This window comes from Pleurodeles waltl, chromosome 12 (genome assembly GCF_031143425.1).
Source record: "Pleurodeles waltl isolate 20211129_DDA chromosome 12, aPleWal1.hap1.20221129, whole genome shotgun sequence".
Classification (NCBI taxonomy): Eukaryota; Metazoa; Chordata; class Amphibia; order Caudata; family Salamandridae; genus Pleurodeles; species Pleurodeles waltl.
In genome coordinates, this window is record NC_090451.1 from 409,507,840 (window position 1) to 409,533,328 (window position 25,489).

The window sequence follows — 25,489 nt, forward strand, 5'->3', positions numbered from 1 at the left end:
TTGTTAATTATTTGATGGCCAATTTAAGTGGGTTGATGGTGCACAATTGGTAGAGGAACAGGAACTGGTATGTCTGCTACTTTCACGTGGTTTAAACTACTGAGCAGGAATAATAGAGCAATTGGTGCCTAAAATGACAATAAAAGTGTATTTCTTTAAAAAGATATTGTGTTGAGTACTTGCTAATAGTGCCAGATTTGCACTCTATAAGCATTCGATATTCCTTAAATGAATGCAATCTGGCTGTTATGAGGGCAGTAATAGCCAAAAATATAGTAGCTATTTCAGTCCCTCTGCATCTAAAGAGTTTCTTTTTCAGTTACTAGCAAAACTATCTGGTTTCAATTAAATAAAGAACTGACTGAGAACTGGTTCAATCTAAATACTTTAATGGATACCATTTGAGGCCTACCAAATAAAGTTGAATATCATTGTGTAGACATAATTCTCAATCCAAAGAGTAGTCATGGTGATTTTAGTCAAAATACAGGTAGTGGTCTATTATTCAGTAAGATGTCACAACAAATATCTAAGGATGCTTTACCATCTGTACTAATGTAGAATACAATTCTCATTTTGAAAATGCTGTATAGGTCACAAGATGTTCACCCCTTACTTGGAAGATGCGCAATTTGGAAAACAATAAGACATCTGACCTTCTTTGTTGCACATAAAGTTTGAGAATGTTTGCTCAGTATAATTTATTCCAGAAGAAAACATTGACAAATGTAATCCTTCAACTTTCACTTAGAAAACCGACAAGACCACAACACTACCTCCCTCATAGACAACCTCACCAACCTCGGACTCAAACAACTGGTCACCGCACCCACCCACTCAGCAGGACACACACTCGACGCAATTTTCACCTCAAGCCAACACATAGCCTACACCCACACCACAGAACTCCTCTGGACTGACCACCGCTGCGTCCACTTCTCCTTCACCAAACCCCCCACACACTACCATCAACACACCACACCCTACCGCATGTGGGACAAGATCCCCACAGAACGACTAAACTCCCAACTGGCCCATAACCCCCCCCACACCAACGACCCCAACACAGGAGCACACAACCTCTCCAAATGGATCACTACCTGCGCAGACACACCAGCCCCCCTCAGAAAACACATCGCCACCCGCAACATCAAGAACGTCCCATGGTTCACCCCTGAACTCCAAGACTCCAAGCGCAAATGCCGCCAAGCTGCGAAAATATGTAGACTAGAACCTTACACAACCAACTTCTCCTCCCTCAAAACCACCACTCACACCCATCACCAACTCATACGCACCGCCAAAAGGGATCACTACAAGACACGCCTTGACAACAACTTTCAAAACAGCAAAGAACTCTTCACCATCATCAATGAACTTGCCAAACCCAAAGCCTGCAACTTAGACCCCACACACACACAGCCCCTATGTGATGCCCTTTCCAACCACTTCCTCCACAAAATCCTGGACATCCACAACAGCTTCATACCACACCACCACACATACCCCTCACTCACCCAACCCCCACTCAGGAACCCCCCACCACACTCTCCACATGGACTCCCACCACACACGAAGAAACCGAAAAAAACATGAACTCCATCCACTCCGGTTCCCCCTCCGACCCCTGTCCTCACCGAATCTACAACAAAGCTAGCCCTACCATCGCCCCCATACTCTACAACATAATCAACTCCTCCTTCGACTCCGCCACCTACCCTGATCCCTGGAAGCACGCGGAAATCATTGCTCTCCTAAAAAAAAAAAAAAGCCGGCCCGGAGATCCTCTCCAGCTACTGCCCATCTCCCTCCTCCCTTTCCCTGCCAAGGTTGCAGAGAAATTAGTCAACACCTGCCTATCCCACTTCCTCGAAGCAAACAACACTCTTGACCCCTCATAATCTGGGTTCCGCAAGAACCACAGCACAGAAACCGTCCTCATCGCATGCACTGACGATATCAGGACCAAAGTCGACAAAGGCGAGACCGTCGCACTCATCCTCCTAGAACTCTCCGCAGCCTTTGACACCGTCTGCCACCACACACTCCGCACATGACTCCACAACATTGGAATTCGCCACAAAGCCTTAGACTGGCTCACCTCCTTCCTCACCGACTGGACCCAGAGAGTCCGCCTTCCGCCCTTCCACTCCAACACTACCAAGATCACCTGCGGAGTCCCCCAAGGGTCCTCCCTCAGCCCCACACTCTTCAACATCTACATGATCCCCCTAGCCAACATCCTCCGAGCACACAGAATCACTATCCTCTCCTATGCAGATGACACCCAACTCATCCTCTCCCTCAACTGCAACCCCACCACTACCAAAACCAACCTACACACTGCTCTCCTCGACACCGCCAACTGGATGACCACTAACCACCTCAAGCTCAACTCAAACAAAACCAAGACCATCATCTTCAACCCCAACAAAACCACATGGGACGACTCCTGGTGGCCCACCGCCCTAGGCCCCGCACCCACCCCCACAACCCACGCATGCAACCTCTGCATCATCCTCAACCTCTCCCTCTCCATGACACAGCAAATCAATGCACTAACCTCCTCCTGCTTCCACACACTCTGCACTCTAAAAAAATCCTTCAAATGGATTCCCCCAGAAACCAGAAAGACAGTCACCCACGCACTCATCAGCAGCAGACTGGACTACGGTAACACCCTCTACGCCGGCACCACACTCAAACTCAAACGCAAACTCCAGAGAATCCAGAACACAGCCACGCGCCTCGTCCTTGGCCTCCCCCGCCACGAACGAATCCCACCACAGCTCAAATCCTTTCACTGGCTCCGCATAGACAAGAGAATCACATTCAAGATCCTCATCCACGCACACAAATCCCTCCACAACACCGGCCCAACCTACCTCAATGAAAGAGTTAACTTCCACACTCCCACACGCAGCCTCCGATCAGCCGACCTAGCCCTAGCCACAGTCCCCCGCATCCAACGCACCACCACAGGAGGCAGGTCTTTCTCCTACCTCGCCCCCAAAACCTGGAACTCCCTCCCCACCGACCTTCGCAAAACCAAAGACCTACTGGTCTTCAGAAAGAACCTCAAGACATGGTTGTTCGATCAGTAACCCTACCTGCCCCCCCCGTTTCCCCTCCCCCAGCTCCTTGAGACCCTCACGGGTGAGTGGCGCGCTCTACAAATTTCTTTGATTGATTGTTTGATTGATTCTCAAATGGTTTTGACAACTTATCAAGTGTAATTTTAAATTAGATTGCTTGGTCTCATGTGTGACATTAATGTCCTGAAGTTATACCACTTATGAATCAGTTGATTAGAGGACTCGTGAGAGACCACAAGTGATAACACAATGAAAAATGCATAACTAAGTGTAGGAAAACCACAAATAGTTCTCAATTTGTCAAAGAAGGACTTAATCCAGGACATTAAGGATTCTCAATTTAAGTGATACAGTGGATTATTCAAGAAGGAATTGGTCCAGGAGATTAAGGATTCTCACTTGAAGTAGTACAGTGGATTATTCAAAAATGAATAATTGGATGGAAAAGACTGAAATTGAACATGGGGCACAGAAGATCCCTCTTGAGACTACCTAAGAGCCAGTTGGATCACAGATGATAGAATCATTGTGTGAAAGCTTGAGTATGTGTCCTAATGTTCATGTGGAAGACAAGTAGAGTGAACATAAGATCTGGATGCTGGAGGAATGAATGACTTGGCATTGCACATAGTATGCATCCACCTCAATGCAATAAAACTAAAAGTGAGAACAAACAGATATTTAATCCCTTGGGGCTAATACAATGTCATGTAAAGCATCAATAGAATGCATTAAATAAGCATAAATCCATACAGAAACTTTAAAGAATGCATATTTCCTAAATATCCCAGTTCAGTAAATAAGAAACTGCCTGGACAGTATCACATAACAGAACCGAAGGAAAAGTAGTTAATTTAAAATGTGATATAATGAATCTTGACATCAAGATGGCTCAAAAGACAGAAAAAGAGCAGTGATGTACTTCATGAGCTTATCAATATATGTTAAGAGTGGTAGGAGCATTAATATACAGCACAAAAACCAAATCACATATTGGGAGTCATCCATTTAAGAAAATGTAAGCATCTTTCATGTAGCTTTAAGACTTGCTCAAATCAGAATGCGTATAAATCTTGCACTACCTATGATTTGCCTACATGCTAGGTTCAGTGAGAGTGTGAAGAAAGAATATGCATTAGTCATTTGGCATTTAAGCCAGTGGTCTTATTACTCTCATATTGAGGGACACTGCAAGCTTTTATTGCCCTTCCACTTAGTACCCTCCCACCTCTTTAGCTCAGTCTTTTAATTGTGTGGTGGGTAATAAAAAAAGGGGTGGTGCACACTATCTATATAGGTCATTAACTTTTTCATATACTTTGCTATAGGGAGACTCCATAGTCAGGATGGATAGCTTCCTATGGTAAAGTATATGTAAAATTTAACAATTTAAAAAGCTTTGTAGGAAATGTGTTTTTTAATTTTAAATAGGATTGTAATTTGAATGTACATATTTATTTTAAATGTAGGACAAAGAAGGAATGCCAAGGCACTATTAACTTAATTTTGAAATAAATATTTTAATATTTTCAATATTACAAATATTTATTTTTTTGAAGCTTAAATTAAAAATCATTTCTTGCAGGAAGTAAAAATAACATTTTAGTTATGTGTTATTAATTGTTGAAGGTGATACATAAAATGAATTAAAAGTAGTTTAATGATACTGTAATACAATGTAAGTTACATTAATTTATTAATTCAAAAAAGTTACAATATTAATAATGAATATGCTTTGCATTTGTATATCTCCTTTATATATATTTATAAGCTATTTAAAATATTTTGTTCAATGTAACATTATTTCTTATGAAGTTTATTATTAGCTCCTATCTCCATTATGTTCTATTGGTGGGTGTCAAATTATCAGTGGTTGACAATGTGTAGTGTTGGCCATACTCCTGTTTCATTTTGTCAGTAGTAACTTGCACTCATAAATTTGTCAGTACCATCTTTTTCAGTGGATGGAGATTGTGAAGTCTACACTTTTAATTAACTTTATACTTGCATCTTGTGAATAGCCAAAAGTAGTAAACTTACTCAAAAGTGTAGTAGTAAATTACAGCTGTTAATTACTCACAAGTGTAAGTTATGTTTGTGAATAGCCCCATTATGTTTCTGACTTTTCTAGTGTTAAAGTATAAAGGAATGCTGGAATAATTTCCATAATATCTTTGAGTTTCTATATTAGTACACAAACTGGAAAATGTAATGCCACTCATGATGGAGCAAATTTAGCGGATAATTTCAGCTTAGCATCTAACCCCATGCTACTGGCTACCAATGGGCCAAAGCATGATGCTAACTTGGGAGACAGCATCTCATAAAAATGTTGAATTGATCAGATCAGCCACTGTGGTAAACTATGGGAAATTAACAATTATTGTTAGGACTTCCACTACTCATGGAATGTGGTTCCAAGTAGAGGCTTCTTGAATCCATTTTGGCATCTCCCTTTTACTCTCTTGGCAGTGGCTGGCACCTGTGCTTTGGAGTCTGACTATTTAAAATCTATTTTACCGGTGTTACATGGAATAAGCTGTTATGCCATTCCTTTATATGTTATCAGCTAACCCATTTATGTATAGGATGACTGTGTAGTTATGCTTGAATTTATTTTTTACTGATTACTATATGTTTATGTACTGCTCATTGCCTGTTTATACCTCATGACTATGCGTGTAGCTATGACTGGTGCAGCAAGTGCATTTCACCAGGGCCTAGAGGCCTGAGTGGCCCATCAAACACTTTAAATGTATATTTGCTGCTATCTCAACAGCAGTCAAAGGGGCCTTTTTCCTTGTGTGCACCAGGGCCTATGGCATCCTGACTGAGCAACTGTCTGTGATATATGCAGATCTGTAAACATGTGAACACACTGAATGTGTGTGGGGCAGACACAATTCCAATGTACATGAAGATTTTTGGTTTACCCCCATGAGTACTGTCCAATGCGCTTGTGCAGGTTTATGCTGGATGGCCGGCAAGCCACTGGGGCAGCAAAGGTGCTGACCTTGGAGGAATATGCTGTCCAACATATAGAGAATTCTCCATATGTGAGACAGGACATTTTCAATGAACATGTTTACCAATATAGGATTAAATGGATTTGGTAACATTACTAAATTCCGGTCAGTCTGCTATGCCATGGTGGTATGAGGGATGATTATGCGTTTGTTCTTTTTGAAAATAAATAATGCATAATTTCCAAAGTAGAAGTTTGATTTTGAAAAATGAAAAATCAAAGTACATGATGTGCTAGAATTATATTCTACGTTCATGGGCTGCCTGTGAGCCAGTGGTTAGCAGAAGCTTGACCTGCCATGAATGTGTTTCTAATATTAAAGCTGGCTAAACCTTTACCATTGGAAACATCTAAATAAGGCAGGGGACCCAAAAGGTGACAGTACAATAAATGGTATGCAGCAATACATTACATGAAAACCTCTGATAATGTAAATAAAGGAAAGATTCTCAGTGTCTGTGGTGAATACAGTCACTCACTCATGAAAACCCGGTCTCGCGTCCCTGCACTGAGATATTATTGCCTGTTTCTTACATTTTTTGCAGGTTGGGAAAATACAATTTATTTATAAGAACAAATGAATCTAACAAAATCTACTTACTATCTTAGTTTACAGATGAATATTTAAGGAAACTCCCAGCTGCTGATTGGCCCAAAGTTATAGTTGTGGCAGATGGATCCTGTGGAGAAACAAGTTCACTCCTGGGAATCACCTCAGATTATTTTGTGGAATCGTGTAATGCTTATGGAGCAAATGCAGCTCTGGAGAGACTTGATCAACGACAGGTAAAAAAAGAGGCAACATACAAAATCTACTTATACAGCTTGTATCTCAACTATAAAAATTGATCATTTGAGTTTAATTGAGATTTTTGATGCTTCTGCTTATGAGGATTTTCTAACTGCTCTTGGGTCACATAGCACCCAGAATGAATGATGAATGGATAGATCCTTGATATCAGAGAGCACTGTATACTGAGAAATAGTTTCAAGTCATTCATTATCATGTGCTTGTTGAAGATGGAAGATAAACAGTGCTTTAGTGAGGCTAGTGATAGGCTAACCCATAAAACTGCATTTAACATACTGCTTGGTTATACAGGAGCTTTGGTTTAGGTTTAGATAATAGCAATTTCTGGATGCATATTTCACCCGACCTAAGATTCAAATAATTTGTATAAATGAGACCTTTCTAGACAGTCCTTACAACATACATCCAACCCTCCTACAAAACATATTTGGGCTTCAGCTGGACATCAACAGCATACTATCCCCAACAGAAACGATTGGTTTAATGTGGCCATACTCATAGATCATACAGTGGACAATACTCTCTTACCTTAGTGTGCTCATCACTGGTCAAAGGCCATACACTTAGCATAGCAGTGCGTAATGAAAGGCCCGATTTACAAAGGTAAACTTACACTTTTGGTCTACACTTAGGCCAAAAGTGTAAGTTTACCTTAGTGAATCAGGTCCAGACAGTTCATCCATGTACTGTGCCATCACACACACATGCAGATAAACATCTAGCATAACCTCAACACACCATTAAATCAAAAACATTGCAATGTAAGACACCATGTGGATTATGATCCATTTTTAGAAGACACAATTCTGGAGCTGACCTCTGAACAGTAAACACCCATAACAGAAAGAAAAAATGGCCAGTATAATGGCACATGCACCCAAAGTCATAAGACACCACAATAATCTTCCAGAATTTAATTTGCCATACATTCAAACTAACTCAGAAGCTCTCTACTTATAACAAAAAGCCAAACATCAACAAACAACATACACAATCAAATGACGATTCCTCCAGTTCAATGGATAAAAAGTTCCCCTCGTAGAAAAGGTGCTCCAATTTTCTTCATAATAATAATGGTTTGTTTGTGTGACCCACTCTCTCTATATTGAAGTTGTGATCTTTTCTTTTCTGATGGTAATTTTCTATGTCAAAAAACAAAGTAGGTCGTTTTGCCCTAATGCATGTTTGTATATAGAGATTATAAGTTATAGGGCAAAAATAACCTTTCTGCTCAGATTGTTCTTGTTTATGAGGATTCAACAGCACAGTATAAATTGCGCCTTAGGTACAAATGACTAAATGCTTATGAGATGAGCCCCCATGTAGATCTTGACTACAAACAACTTTTGGTGTCTTTTGGTCATATCTAATACTTCCAATATATATAGAGTGGGTTTAAATCAGCCCTTTGCTCATGATTGGATGGCGTTATTCTGTATCTCAATTGTCTCTTCATGACTTGATGGTTTTCCTCCCTATTCTTTTGTGTGTCTTTTCCAGGAGCATTTCAGTCACATAATGTTGTGAGTGGTTGACTTGTGTCCTTCCACTGCTCACAGTGGCATTCAGAGAACTGTTTTCTGTTCCTTTAGGCACTCCATGAGAGTGCATGATTTTTCTTGCTTGTCCCATTGGCTGCTTATTCATTCAGTTTGGACCCACATCACCTCATTGTGTGTGTTTCTGCCATGACTCCCAACCCAGCTCACTGATTACTTCTTCCACTCCATCCTATTCTTCTTGTATTTTTAAGAAGCGACCATTGACCACCCTTACTACTCCATTGTTCCATTATCCATTCCCACTTGTAGGCCCCTTCCCCGACCACCTCTCTCCCTTAATATGTAAGAAAATAAATTGCACCTGAGGCATCATCTTAAAATAGTTTTTTACCCATTTCAACATGGCATTCCATGATTGTAGCCACAAATGCCTGATGGACACAAAGAAATGTGTTTGTATTATTTTTACAAACCCATTCAAAGACAGCTGCCTCAGATTTATGCAGATTCGCTGAGGCCATTATTAAGTTGGTTGATTCAGCTATTCCAAATGCATTTAAAGATCGCCACCCTAGATGTACACACATATGTGGTGGTCATCTTGAAAGAATTTTAATATAATTTAATATTTAATATTTAATATTTCAAAGATGACTGCTGAAGATGTACATAGTTCACTTGCGGCTATCTAACATAAAAACATTGGCAAAGCAAAAAAGGTATCAATGCCGAGACCTCCAAGCTTTTCCAATGCTTGTTCTCTCATTGGTAATCAAAGTGAGAAAGCCTATATCAAAAGATAAGCTGGGATGGAGGGAGCATGGTCATTATGTATCCATAGAGAAGGAGGGTATACTGAACAAAAAATGTTATAATACCTTAAACCACCTATGCTTCTACCTCTGTTCTCACATAAAGTGTTAGGGTGATCTGCGTATAATGTATGCAATTTAATATTTTGCTGATGTTTCCAGAAGTTGCTATAGGGCTGCAGGTGAATCTGAAATTCTCTAGATGCAAACAATGAGGGTGACATAACATCAATTGATTTGCCCTGGGCTAACAGAATCAGGAATGCATGAGCCCAAAGCTATTCTTTAAAACCTATTGTCAATGATGCTGAAATATGGGGTTACTGAATACCAAGACTAACTTGTTTGATTCCACAACATGCCTCATTCTTCCACCACCATTTGCTTCCTGTCGCTCTTGAACTCATTCTTGAAAATACTTTTTTATGTCTCTTTTCTGTTTGTCACTGTTTTCCTATCTTTCTCTTCCTTTTTCACACTTTTCTCTCATTCTTGCTCTTCCTCAGGGTCACAATTTACAGATGAAAATGAAGCGCCTGTGTGGTTTGCAGAATTATTTTGTCAGGAGAAAATATGTTGAGAAAGCTGACATCAATTCTTTCTTTTCATCTAACTTGAACAATTACACCTAAAATGCTAACCTCTTACACCCTTTTGCTGAGCCGCACATACTATTATTCTCAAATTGTAATAATTTTTACTAGCCCTTTTGCCCTCCTCTAACAGTATCCCACAGCAATATTTCTGCATCCCCTTTCTACAAACTAAGACTGTAACTAAATTCTCAATTCAATTCCTAATGTGCACTCAATTTTGTCCTCTACTATTTTGATTGTTTAACTTGCCTGCCCTAGCAGTAAGCCCTATTCCTCATTCTCCTTAGTTCCCCTCTTTTTACCCCTATTTCCTCTGCACAGCCTTCCCCCTTTTTTCCACCGTTCTATTCCTTGAGCCTCTTTACACTGCTGCTTTAAAACCCTTTCCCTGAAGGGTTTTTTCTGCCCTCTTCCTATTAAGGCTCGTCTCATGGATGTCTCTGATATTTCATTAGTTTCTCTAGGTATAGTCTGCTCCCCAGCAATGACAGATATACATTGTGGTGCTGAAATGAAACATGCCTCATCACACCCATACCTTTTGCTCTACAGAACCATGACATTGTCTCTTGATCTTCTTATGGATCCTGGTAATGTCTGTTGGTTTCCTTGCACCTCTCCACACCCATCTGGGCAATAGCTTTGTCCTCAAAATGTTGTTGCCTCCCATCTGTATTGTTAGAAGCTTAAATCCTTATTCATCATTTGTATTACCTACAGCCTTGTTGACTTGACAAGGGCATTCTCTCCGAGGCATAGCATCACCACACCCTGCCTTGACCACTTCATTCTCAGCTCTCACTTCATCAACATCAACTCCTCCCACCACATCCTCCTACACTGTACAAATGCACCACCATGCTCTCAAAATGCATACCCAATTGTTGTAGAAAGAATGTATTTACTGTATGTGCTCCTCAGCCCATTTCGTTCTTGAGTGGCCATATTAAAATCTCTATCTTACTAACCTTCCTGTCCCCTGCACGTACAAGAGGACAACACAATAGTTAGAGACCTGTATTTGCCATATGCCCTGCCCTGTACTCATATATACCTACATGCAATCGTTCCTCCACATGCCTAGAGTCTTCAGCCTGTAAGAAAAGAATGGGTCCCTAACTCCCTCCCTTTGTAGCCTCCCATGCTCAGAGCTTTCCACAATACACCCAATACTTGTCTGTTCAACATTCTGTTACTGTCAGCATGTAGAAACGACAGGCAGTTATTCCCTTATGCTGAAAACCCCTTATAACTTCTTCATGGAACAAATGCCTTTCTCTCCCAACCTCTTAAGTCAAACCACATTCCCTTTCAACTTCTGATATATATTACTGCACCATATCCATGGCCTAAACCTATTCCAGCTCTATGCTGCATCCTCTAATTGCAAGCCATTCCAGCATAAATTTCCAATAAACTCATATATTCTAAAGCCCCAAAAAGCATCACAGTGAAGATGGCCCCAAAAGGTACTCCTTCACAATTGAATGTGCCTGCACACACATTTTTCCCGGGTTACCAATACTCTAAATATTCCCACCATAATTGATTTCCTTAGTGCCCCCAAATTAACCCTCTTCTTGAATACACTTCACATAACCTTCTACCTAGTTTGCTTCCACATGGATCTTACCCCCAGAAACATTTCCCATAAAGCACAATCCCCACCATACTTCCCCAATTGACACTGGTGATAATCCACTCTCAATTTGGCACACCACAAGGTTAACCATGTCCCGCCTCCCCTCCTCCAACCCTCACTTCCACTTATCCCTACAATAGGTTTTGCATCCCGCTAACAGTGCCCATTCCAGACTGTACATCTCCCTTGTTGCGTCTGACAGTGATTTCTCCACTAGTTGCATGACACTCACATTCTGATCTCCTGCAAGTCCATTGGTACCAATATGCCTCTCTCATCCTCTTTGGGAGTCAAACCACAGAACCTTGCCTAATATGATTGAGATAACACATCACATCATACTCTGTGTCTCACACTAAACAGAGAACATAATTTCAAGAACATCTAGAACAACTCTTGTAACAGTCATAACCCTTACTCATCCTTTGCTGCCATCTTGTTGATCACATTGTGGGTCTTAGCCCATTCTGCAGGGTGATCCCCAAACTTTTTACCTTCACCTTTCTGTTTTCTGAACCTGTTTTTGTTGGCTTTCAGGGCTTTGCATACTTTACCGCTCCTAACCAGTGCTAAAGTGCTTTCCTTTAAACGTGGTGAAATTGGTTTACACCATCCATTCTGGCTGATGCATGCTTTTTGGTTCGGGGGCCTGTTGGACCTGGCTCTCTCTGCAGCATTATTAGACCAGGCCTTTTGCCTTGTCTCTCCAATTGTTGCTGAATTCGTTTTTGCTGGCTTTAGGTTTCTGAGCACTGTACCACTGCTAACCACTGCTAACGTGCAGGTATTCTGTACTCTTAACATCGTAACATTGTTTTATCCACAATTGGCATATTTAATTTGCTTGTAAGTCTGTAGTAAAGTGCACTATATGGGCCCAGGGCCTGTAAATTAAATGTTACTAGCAGGCCTGCAGCACCAATTGTGCCACTCACTACAGTAACACTTTAAATATGTCTCAGGCCTGCCACTGAGAGCCTGTGTACAGTTTTAAACTGCAATCTTGACCTGGCAAGTGCACCCAATTGCCAGGCCCAAAGCTACCTTTTTATTACATGTAAGTCACCCCTAAGGTAGGCTCTAGCTAGCTCCAAGGGCAGGGTGCAGTGTATTGAAAAAGGTGGACATGTACTTTTAAGTTTAACATGCCCTGGTAGTGAAAAAATATTACATTCCATTTGCACTACTGCAAGACATATCTTTCCTATAGGTTAACATTGGGATTACCTTGGTATCGCTTTTAAGTCTGATATCCAAATGGGAAAAGATAGACATTTGGAATTTGGTGTCTCTTGACTCACATGTTAAAATCATGACGTATGCTGAAGTTTATTTTTAACTTTTAAGTCTGAAAGAGCCACTTTTAGAAAGTTGCCATTTTCTTACTTAACCAATCTGTGCCTCTGCTTGTCTCTGAATCCATGTTTGGGGTGGGTGATTGCTGGGATTAATGCATTCCCTCTATACACCAGGCTGATGGGCCTTACTGAGTTAGATAGGAGGGAGAAGCTGACTCTTGCACCTAAATAGGACTGTGTCTGCCCCCACACAAAGAGCTGCATAACCCCCTGTAGGGTGTCTGGAGCTAGATAAGGAAGGGCAGGGACCTTGTACACTTCAAAGGCCTCTCTTTGAAATCCCCCCCATTTCAAAGGCACACCTTGGTATAAGTATAGGATCTCAAACCTCACAAAACAGTACACTTCTGAATCTGGGAATATTCTGCCAGGAAGAAAGACTGCAGTGCTGACAGGAGGGACTGCTACTCTGCTGAGCTGCTCTGCTGTGTTCATCTACTGCCTGCTGCCTCTTGCCTGGCAGTGAGAAGGACTGAACGTCCCCCTCCTCATCCTAAAAGAACCTAAGTGACTCCAAGGGCTTGCTGGCTTGCTTCCTGTTCTAAAGTCTCAGGGCCATCAAAGACCTCCTTCCACCGTGCTTCAGCTGCTGGACTCTGCCAACTGTGAGTCCTGCCCTGCTAAGAGGTGCCAATCCTGTCCTTGGTCTTAGAAGTTGGCTTTGCAGCTGTTTATCTACAAAAGTCAATGCATCAACACTGTTGCTCTGATTGGAACCACTGCATCCTCTCTTGAAGCCAACACATCACCACTGCGGCTGAGGATAAGGTATCTGCATCAACAACAGCTTGTCTCAGGATCAACGCATAACACTACCAGCTTCGGCACTTGACCTTCGCAATGCCGGCTATGTGGCTCAATGTCAACGCATCGCCTTCATAGCAAAGAATTCAATGCTGCACATCAAGGACACCACTTTGACGACTGTGCGATAATGATGCATCCCCCAGCCTGCATGGATCAGAACTGACGGATCGCCTTTGCATCGCCTCCTCAATGTCGATGTGACCCTCCACCCAGGGTAGTTTTCAGTGGGCCCCACATGGGTCCTTTAGCTGGCCTATCCTCCATCACAGTCTGCCTAAACTTTGGAATTACCCCGATCCAGCACGATCTCAAGTAACCTTTAAATGCAACTGATTTCTAAGCACTCTATTGCTGTTTATTCTTTAAAAATTCATATCTCAAGGTTTGCTTATTGAATATTTGTCATTGTGGTCTTGTTTTATTCATAAACATTATTGTTAAGGTTTCTGCACTGATGTGGATCCTTTTTGTGTTGTTTTCACTGTGATACTGTAATTTAAGTACTTTAAACACTGCCTTTTAAAATATGCATGGCTGTTCTGTGCCAAGCTACCAGAGAGTAAGCACAGGTTAATTTAGGTTGTGTGTGTGACTTACATTGACTAGGATTGTGGTCCTACTTGGTTAGGGTGCATATCTCTGCCAAATAGAAACCCAATTTCTAACAGGGCCTAGTCCTTTTTGTGCTTATAATAGAAACTGTGGGGCTAGCTGTGTTGTCTTCTGGCATCTGATTGTAAGGGGGTTCACCCCTCTTTCAGGGTTGTATAAATTACACCATCATCACTTACTCCTGCAGAAGCCACCAGCTGTGGCCTCCCCTACCTGCAGACCATAAATAATATATTGGCCTGGCTGGCTGTGATAGAGCCTGGGCCCTATTTCTAATTTTGGGGTCGGGTGAATCTTTTATTCTCAGTTCTGAAGGGTAACAAGAGGCAGTTATTATATCATTCAATCAATTTCAGTGAAACCCATTAATCACACATGAATTTTCAGAGTCAAATTGAATATTCAAAAAAGCTTTATGGCAGACTCAAAGTCAACGTTACATAAATGTGTCTCAAAACCATAGTATAGATATATAAAATCACCAATGAAGATTTAAAGTGTTGTATAATATTGAACTTAATCAACTTACACAAGACTGAGATACAATAGAGAAAATCATAAAAAGCATGCGGTTCTTTGTCTCTAGAACCAAGTTCTCCTTCCTAACCATTGAAACTAAAAACTAAACTCTTGTATTCTAAGATAAAAGAGAGGTGCGGCGGCATAAAGCCACATAATCAAAGTATGAGGTCCAAACTTTAGAAAGGTCCATTAAGCTCAATGGGTGGAAAGAATCTGCCTCTCTTGCTGACTAATTCTTTCTTAAATCACAGTTTCCTCAGAGGTGATGAGATCACAATCAAAACTTCTCATTTAAACAAAAAGTCTCCAATTAATTTAATTAGGATCTACAGCTTCAGAAGCCTCGCAAATTTGACATTGATATACTTTGGTCTCAGCAATTTCAAAAGAGTGAAGACTGACAAATTTCAGAATACTCCTCTTCATCCTTGCACCGATTGTCTCAGGCTTTCTTATCTCTCATGCACAATAGACACCTTATTAGCTCTGTCTCGGGTCCTAACACCTGCATCTTGGAGAGAAACATTTAAAAAAACAATCGCCACACTGAAAGTTTAATCATGGAAAATATATGTGTTAGCTGTCACTCCAGCCACATTAAAACGAAAGGCACTACATGACCCCCCCTGGCGAACATCGCACGAAAACACGGACCCAACCTCATATCCTACGCCGACGACACCCAGCTCATCCTATCCCTCACCAACAACCCCACCGCAGCAAGAACCAGACTACACAAAGGCATGAAGGAAGTAGCGAACTGGATGACAGACAGCCGGCTCAAACTAAACACAGAGAAGACGGAGGTCCTCATCCTCAGCCCTACACCCACCGCATGGAACGACTCCTGGTGGCACCCCGCCCTAGGCAGCACTCCCCAACCCACCGACCACGCACGCAACCTCGGCTTCATCCTGGACTCATCCCTCTCCATGACCAGACAGGTCAACTCGGTGACCTCTGCATGCTTCAACACCCTCCGCATGCTCCGCAAGATCTTCCACTGGATCCCCACCGACACCAGGAAGACCGTCACCCACGCCCTCATCACCAGCCGCTTGGACTACGGAAACACTCTGTACGCCGGCATCACCACCAAGCTGCAGAGGAAACTTCAACGAATCCAGAACGCGGCCGCACGACTCATCCTGAACATACCTCGCCACCACCACATCTCCGGACACCTGAAGAAACTCCACTGGCTTCCAGTCAACAAGAGGATCACCTTCAGACTCCTCACCCACGCACACAAGGCCCTGCACAATCTCGGACCAAAACTCATCAACAACCGCGTCTCCTTCTACACTCCTCCTCGCACCCTACGCTCAACCGGACAAGCCCTGGCAGTCGTGCCTCGCATCCGCAAAACCACCCCCGGAGGCAAGTCCTTCTCCTACCTAGCAGCGAAGACCTGGAACTCTCTTCCCAGCCACCTTCGCGCCATACAGGACCACCTCTCCTTCAGAAGGCAGCTCAAGACCTGGCTCTTCGAGCACTGACCCCCCCCCCAGCGCCTTGAGACCCTCACGGGTGAGTAGCGCGCTTTATAAATGCAAATGATTGATTGATTGATTGATTGATTGATACTTTCAGGCTAAATTAATTCTATGCATTACACATGAGACTGTATAAAATGATTATGCAGAATAATACTTTTAAAACATTACATCCAACTATGCACTGTATTTGTATGCTTTACATTGTGCCCTTTAAATAAAACACTTCTTTATAACATGCAGAAATGTTACTACCAAATTGTGACCACCAAAAAAAGACCACCCATTCACTTTTATGTTTCCGAGCCAATGTACACTCTTTCAGCTGATTTCTGTCTGTTATTCTGAAAATACATAAAAATGCTCATGCGGTCACCAGTACTTGCTGTGACATAATATAGCCGCTGCCTTCGTCATTACATGCTGTCTTAACCCCTCCCAAATCCCCAAGGCCAATATGGTGCCAGTGGCAGAAAATCACTGTGTACACTGGAGAGATTGGAAAACCTTGGAACTGTAACCAGAGGTCCTTCTCCAGACTCTAATGGCAGCAGAATTGCTTTCTTACCCACCACATTGTGCAATTGCCACCTTAAAACCTTAAAAGAAGATTTGGGTTATTTTTGGCTTATTTTTTTACACAGGTAAATCTCACATAAATCTTTTCTTGACAGTGGGAGACAGGAATGCCATGCAGAGGACCAATAAATGCAATGAGCAGGGATCTTGCATGACTTTAGTAACAGGGGGCATACCCTGAGCACAATTTTCATGCAACTGAACTCCCAGTACATTGAGCAGATTTCTTGTGTGATGTTTGTATGCAAATGCATACCTCTTGTAAAGTTTAATGCAATATACCAAGAAGGAGGGAGGGAGAAATGATACAGGGTTTGCTCACCTTCCCAAACATCTAACCATATAAAAACAACAGAGGGGAACCTTTGCTGGGCTTAGCCTCTCTCTCCATAGCAGCCCAAGTGGACCACCTTATGGTATTATAAGAACATTCACCCACTAGAATTCCGAGTGGCATGTTTCATCATAGAACCTCATCCAGATACCTAGTGTATCTGGACGGCCCCAAACTTGGTAGCCAAGGGAACTCATTGGTTATTTGGTAGTAATCCTACATTTAAAATATTTTTGGATGTCCCAAGGGTTAATTTTTATTTTCAAAGTTCCCCGTGATGGAGTTAAAAACAGATGGGAATGAACTAAGAAAATAGTATCCTGTGCATCCCTGGGTCAGCATGTTTCAGCCATCAAACCAATGCCTCATTAGGCTAGCTAGCTATCTTCAGGACTTCACATGACCCCGGCTATCTTATTTATGTACATTCAATTGTGAAATTTCCATTAACCATACCAATACATGCTATTCATACCAACTCATTTGGTCTCTAAATCTGTTTTTCTCGGCAGGTATGGGAGAGACAGAGGTAATTATTCAAGCACAACATCATTACATATATCTGGAGTATCCTTATACATGTCTCCTAGTAATCCCTGTGATTATGTTACATCAAGCAGGGCCATTATATAACAGTACAAAGTGTGTCTCCATCACAGCTACTTAAAAAAAAGATTTTCATGAAGGCAACTGCTTAGATGTTATTCATGAATTATGCTTACATTTCACAAAGATAACTCATGTTACGTATGGAAAACATTTGATAGTGAGTCATTGGAAAGTAGTGGGAGAAATGTAGAAGTATTTATACCAACTTCTTGGTATCGTTTAACCCTGTGCAAAGACCTTTTTGGTCTTATGAATTAAGATTTTATGTTGGGATAATGATTCCCACATTCATACAAATCCTTCAGTATATTGTAGGGAAACTTTGAGGAATTAAACAATTTTGATTCCATCTTACCTAAATATCAGGCATACTGCACGTGGCAAATAGGCATTCATTGGTAACTAAATAAATACATTAATAACCACACCTTAAAGCCTCTTTATGTACTTGGATACATCATACCACGTCATGTGACAAAATTAATTAGTAATTATTTTTTCACCTGTGTCACCTACTGTTCTGTTATATAGAAAGGTACACTGTTCCAAAGACAAAACAATTATATATGAATACAGGGACGAAGAGTGTCAGAGATATCATTGATAGGGTGACAAGTTTCATCATTGGGCTATCTCCTCGTCAGACCGGTGCTGCAATGTCTGGCGGACCACCCCGGTAACTTGGATGGTACTGAACCCAAGGCAATTTGCCAGGTAGAGGTCTGAAACGAATACTGACAGAGGATAGAAAGATGTGCATGAGTGTAGGAGAGTATGAAAAGGTTAAAATTGTCTCTGAACCTAGAACATCACTTTAATGAATCAGGGGGAAGGTCCAGGCCAACATTAAAAATCATACAGAGTATTGGCGGGAATAATGTCCCGCTATACTCTACAAAGAAGGAAAGGTAGTGTGCCTAATCCTGTCAAATTATGGTCAACATGTTTCTCGTCTTTTATGGTCAATAAATGATCCAGTGACGCTTCGTCAGGACCCAGAGAACAACTTCTCCTATTAAAAAAATGAAGTGCTGGAATGTCACTTACAAAACTGAAGACAAATTGTCAATGTCAGTTGGTCAAATAGTCGCCCTGCATAAAAGTGAAAGACAAATAAATGTTAGTGCAGAAATGCAAGTAAGCACATAGTATGGTGCAATCACAGCAAATCCAATCCCAGTGTGCCACAAATAAAATTGGTAGAAAGGCTTACCATCCCATATTCGAGACTGAGCTTCCTAGAACCGCGCTAGCCTCAACCAAGGAGGTATTACTAGGCATGGAAACAACATAGTAACAAACAAATGCACGTCAATATGTATTAAATAGCAGGTCATGGAGGAAGCGCCACATTCATCATTATGAAATTAGTCACATTACTCATAGAGTAAGATTTTTAATGTCAAAGGATCAAACATTAATCAGTTAAAACTAAGGCCTTAATGAAAGGTCTAGCTACTGTGTGAGTCCAATATAAAATTTAAAGATGCTAGGTCCCGAGTGTAAGCTGAGGACCCTGTACATATGGGAGAACTCACTTAAAATTAAATGAGGATGGCAATACAAAGTAGTCATAAGGCTGAGAGAAGCCTGAGTATGATAAGTCAAATGTAAGCAGCTGAAAGAAATAACACGTACATTTGTACAGGGACATGAAGCATTACTGAAACATGATATTCATGAGAGGGTAGAAACTCGAAGCCCATTGTCTCTTGGCACACTTACTTTTTTCTCTCCCCAGTCCAGCGGTAAAACCTGCCCTCTGCCGCGCACCTACTGTTCTTTCAGTCCTTTTCATTTGGCAGTGGATCATACAATTTATATGTGTTTTTTGCTGGTCCATTTTTAGGCAACCATCAGTCCTATCTTAAGTGTGACATAGTGTGTGTGCACCATTCTTGGACACTTATTGCATACAACACACAACAAGAACGGACCTAGACTTTTGTCAGTTTAGTTACTTGAGAATGGGTCAGCAAGAGAGGCAATGAAAATGTCATGGCCTACTAATGGAGTTTTCCTTTTTTTTCACCTATTATTTATCGATAATTTTCAATTGTGGGCTATTGGGGCTGGTAGAAACACAGTGGGACAGAATTAAGAAAAGTGGTACTGCACCTAGTTCAACACCACTTTCCTTGTGTCGCTTAGTGACCGCCCTAAAGCCAACATGTAGGTGCAATATTTAACATACGGCACACCATGGCTGTAGTTAGGAAACTAGCGTCAAACCTTTTGACACTAGTTTGGCGCGTTGCAGGATTAGCGTAAAAAACGTTGACGCTAATCCTGCAAAACACCTAGAGCCTCATTTTAACACCTGTTTTGAGCAGGCGTTAAAAATACTGACAAAAATGACACATTTGTTGGCTCCCCATAAAGGAGGAAGACCCCCTTTGCAAACTTCATGCCTGGCGCAAGGATATAATGGTGCAAGGTATATTGTGGCGCAAGAGTTACAAAGTGGCGCAATGCATGCATTGCAGCACTTTGTAAATAGATCCGCCTTAGTGGCAAAAAAATGATGCTATGGCTGTGCTAAGGTGGCGCTAGGGTCTCTTAAATATGTGCCTGTGAGTTTGGACAGAGAGCACATTCAGACAAGTACTTATTGTGATAACTTTGTGATCAAGACTAATGTGTAGAGAGGTAACAAACCCAATCTTCATGTTGAAAGCATGACTATCTTCCTTCCGTTACAGTAGTTAATTATAGAGAATTGGTTGTCAGCAAGCAAAATAAAATGTAGATAGCTGGGCATGGTAAAGAACTAAAAGTTAAAAAACGTTGCAAATGGCCCAAACATTTAACTGTTGTGAATGAGGGAGCACAAAAAAGACATCTTAAAAAGCAAGCATATACTTAGCTCAGTAAAAGAACACGTAAATTGCTCATATACTTGTAATTTTTCATACTGAGAAACACCAAGACTATTTTTTAAAATCAGATATATTATTTTACACCCTGTTTGCTGGGCACCAGTGTTTCACTTTAATTTAACAAACCTGTGTGCTCTGTGAGTTGAAGTCTTAATTTCTTCATTTAGCCAAAGCATTCAATGGCAGTAATTTTTAATGGAAAGGGTTAATATTTTAAGTGCTAGACCTCATTCACAAAGGTATCTTCACATACAAGCTTAGCCTGCACAAAACGTTTCATGTATGTCAACCAACTTTTGAAGTTCAGAAAAGTTGCAGTTGCACTTGGCAGGACAAACATATGTTCTCAGACAGATGCTCTCATGTGACTGAATCTACTTCTGTGGAGGAGAATGGACATTCCTTGGCAAGAATGATCTAGAATTGTTTACTACCCACATGAACATGTGCTTGTGGTTATTCACAATCACTTCTATCTGCTCTTCCTACCCTGAATTTTCTCCTCTCAAGAACCAGAGTAAATCACTTTTCAATTGAGAAAAATTGTTTTCCTGTGGAAACAAAAAAAGAAAAACGTTAGAACATGATTTTGCTCTTTTTTTCCTACAAACACGCATATATGTACATTTTTCCACAAGATCTGTCTCACTTCTTTTTCCTCTGTCTCTGAATATCCATAGCTTCCCCTTCTTAACAGCAGAACTATGTATGGTCATATCTCAAAATATTCAGTCCTGCAGTTCTTGTAAAAGTACCTGAGGCCCAGCTGCGTTTATGGGCTCAGTCATTTGATGCAACCACCATTGTCATTCCACTGTTGAATGAAAGAAATCATACTGAACAAAGAATGGCATAGGACCTCCAGAAACAGGACTTGTGTGTCTCAAAAATCTTTTGGTGTAATAAAAAATTTCAAGTGTTAATCAAGATCGGTCTAGTGGCTTAATGTGGGTTATATTGTGTGTTTATTCAAATGGAAAGTCAATTAGCACATTGGATTTTGCAACAAGCTAGTAATGTACTATTGAGGATAAATATCTTCTTCCATCTTGGGTATGCCCAACACACATAGGCCCTCATTATGAACTTGGCAGTAATCACTGCCGACCACCGTTCTGACAGTAAACAAAAGACCGCCAGTGGCGGTGAACTGCATACTGCCGTATAATGATGCCAAAAAGACAAACCTCCAAAAATCTTGCAACCTCCACCCACCGCCAAGGCCAACGACAGCGGAAAGGCAGTACACCTCACCCTGCCACTGCCATGCAGACAAATCCCCCACCCACCAAATAATGATGCACGAATCAGCTGGGCAGACAGTGAGTTTCAACAGCCACTGGCGGTATGGACCGCCACGGCCAGCAATACGACCTGCCAACAACAAATGCACACATTGGCAAGTTCGAAAACCACACACCTGACACACATCCACAACACTTAAAAACACCCACATACACACCCCGCAATCCTTTGTAACGTCAATAGTACAACAGATATTGACAACACAAAACTCATACACTGAACTCACCGTCACACAAGTCACACACTCAAATATACCACCAAAACACATACATAGCACAACCACCATCACAAGACACACACCCAACCACACAACAGCACCCTCACCAATATACCTACAATACACTTCACCGACAGGGAGTTAAGGACCATGTTGGACTAAATACTCGGGGTCAAGCCACACCTATTTGGGGCACAGGTGCAGCAGACACTCGTGGCCATGGAGATGGAACTATGGCAGACGATATTCAACAAGGCCAACGCAGTGGTAAACCATCCATGCACAAGGGATGACATCATGACGTCAGGAAGAGATGGAACGACCTGCGCTGGAAGGTTCGTTCCATGGCATCCAGGCACAACATCGCCACACAGAAGACTGGTGGTGGTCCCCCACGTCCTCCCCCTGAATACACCGACTTTGAGGAGAAGGTCCTGGGTGTCTTGCACCCAGAGGGCCTCACTGGACTCACTGGAGGATTGGTCTCGGGTAAGTCAAGTACAATACCTTAACAGTCACCAGACCTATAATGCATGTATCACCCCATCTCTCTCATTACTACCAGGACCCCATCCCCTACCCAGTCCACAACACCCACACACTCACATTAAAGTCACCTGCATGCCTACAAGCCCCCGTACAAATCAAATCCAGCCCACTGGTGCAGTGTCACTAACCCATGCATGTAATCCCACTAACACTACAACACCCACAATGCACCACCACCCCCTCAATAAATGCATCTAAATGTACAAAAAGGACCTTGCATGCCACTACATGGGAATCCAACCACCAATTACTGCTGACCAGTGCGGCAATTGACAAGAAAGTGCAGGACACCCACATCTCTATTCTCACACACACAGGCACCACCACCCATGCCACCCGGACGGAGACGTCAAGGAGTGCCAGTCCTCCACCTGAAGATGGGTGCCCCACTCCGGAGAGTGCAGAGGGATGTTTGGACACAGAGGAAATCCCTGGCCCATCCAACACCCCTGGACAGTCACCCTCCAGAAACCCAACCCAGGACACCACTGACACCCCTACCACTCAGCCACCACCATCAGCTCTGGCCAAACGACCCCACACCAGTGTCACCAGGCCACTGACTGACTGTCAACATGTACAGAGGCCAGAGTCTCCACCCACAGCCAGGCAGGATGATGAAGGGCCAACTGCAAGTGGGGCTGCCAGACCTGTGCTGGGGACATAGGCAAAGGGGGCTAGGGCCCGATGGAGGGCACCAGTGGCCCGGGGGGTGGCCCAAGGATGGATGCTGCAGCCCAGGAGGTGATTCCTGAGGACCTGGGAGCACACCACTATTCCCACGACAGGATGGGCCAGATGCTGGCAACTTTGGAGCAGAATCCGAGGCTGCAGGTAGCACACCACCAGGAGGTCATAGAGCAATGGAGACAACTCAATGCCACCATGGCCTCCATTGCAGGGGTGCTGCAGCGCACGACAAACATCCAGCCTGAGTCCTTCACCCACCTGCAGGCCCCTTACACTAGCCAGGATACTGCCCTGCCATCTACATCTGCATCATCTACTGGACTGGTGGCACTGCCAAAGGACTCAGAGGACACCAGCACCCCTACCTCTGCAGCCAAGCTTCACCTTCGCAAATGTGCCCTCAGACTCAGACATCCCATTGAAACACCATCTGTGGGAGGCTGGTCTGGTTTGTAGTGGGTACCTTGGGTACTTACACCTTACACCAGGCCCAGTTATCCCTTGTTAGTGAATGTAGTAGTGTTCTAGCAGCTTAGGCTGATAGAGGTAGCTATAGCAGAGCAGCTTAGGCTGAACTAGAAGATATGCAACGCTCATGCAATACCACTTATAGTTACACAGTACTTATGCACAAGTAAAGACAATACTCAGTGTTACCAAAAATAAAGGTATTTATTTGGGTGACACATTACCAAAAATATCTTAGAGACAATTCTCCTTCTGGAGGTAAGTATTATACACAATATATGCACTAGTAACGAAACTTAAACAAGTAAATAGTCATAGAACAATGCAAACAGTAGGAAATCCTATAGAATGCAATTGGAGAAAATAGGGCTGGGGGCAGCACAAACCATATACGAACTAAAAAAATTGAATGAGAATCACGAATTCCCCCCTAGACAAGTGTAGTGTGTGCAGAATTGCAGGGAGAGTAAGAATACAGTAAAGGTAAGTAAATTACCCCACCCCAGAGCCCAGAAAAGCAGGAGTAAAGTACTGCAAGTTTCCTAAGGACACACTACACCTCTTGTTTGGGATTTTGCATCAGCCAACCAAGTCTGAAAAGAACAACTGCTGGATTATTGGACCTGAAGACCTGCAAAGGAAGGGGACCAAGACCAGAAGTAGAAAAAAGTTCCAGGAAGGACAGGAGCCCCTGCCAACCCAGAAGAGGGTGCAAAAGAAGAGTCCCTGGTTAGTAGAAGACTGCAGAAATGCACCCTAGGAAGATGCCAGTGGGTTCCTGCATGATGCAAGATATGTCCCACAGCGTGAAGATCATTGCAGATGAGATTTCGTGTTGGAAGACACTAACAAGCCTTGGCTACGACAAAAGTGCATTTTTCATCAAAATGGCACTGGATGGACCCAGAAGGGATCTGCGGGCCTCAACTTTGTGTGAGGAGGAAGAGGGGGCTCTCAGCACTTTAGAGAGCCCTCAGGATGCCAGCCGGCACCCCCAGAAGCTGCAGGATCCGGGTTCAAAGGAGGTGCAAAATGCAGTTGATGCAGCACAACAAAAGATGACCCACACCGCAGGAGAACAACTCAGTGAATTGAGCATTGCAGGGTGAGTGCTGGGGACCTGGGCCAGGCTGTGCCTGAAGGAATTTTGCAAAGAGTGCACAGAGGCCTGAGGAGGTAAAGAAGACACAATACACAGGGGTATCGTTGTTCTGGGGAAGGCAAGGTCTTACCTCCTCCAAATTGCGTCAGCAGGACCTCAGGACAGTCTATGTCGATGATGTACACCCGCTGTGTCCCTGGGAGCAAGCTCGTCGCCGTTAGAGGAGTCCCAGGGTACCAGTCGTCGCCTTGGAAGGTGCCTGCTTGGAGCAGGGGAGTGACTCTGTCACTACACGGGAGATTTCTTCAGTCCTTCTGGTGCAAGATGAAGACAGGGAGTCCCCGGAGCATGCACACCATGGAAACTGTTGAGGTTGCTGACTTGGACCTGAGGTTGCTGATGAAAAGTGTCTCTTGTAGACACTTTGTTGCAGTTACAGCGTTTCTTGGAGCAGGCTGCAGTTGAGCGAGGTTAGAAGA

The 25,489-nt window shown here is 42.7% G+C and overlaps 1 protein-coding gene across 1 annotated transcript in view; it reads left to right on the forward strand.

Moving 5' to 3' along the window:
* The window catches only part of LOC138267683 (uncharacterized), a 375,143-nt gene that overhangs the window by 79,872 nt on the left and 269,782 nt on the right, over positions 1-25,489 (forward strand). Inside the window, exon 2 of the mRNA XM_069216818.1 lies at positions 6,730-6,906. Within this exon, the coding sequence (XP_069072919.1) occupies positions 6,730-6,906 (177 nt within the window). The remainder of the gene's footprint in view (positions 1-6,729; positions 6,907-25,489) is intronic.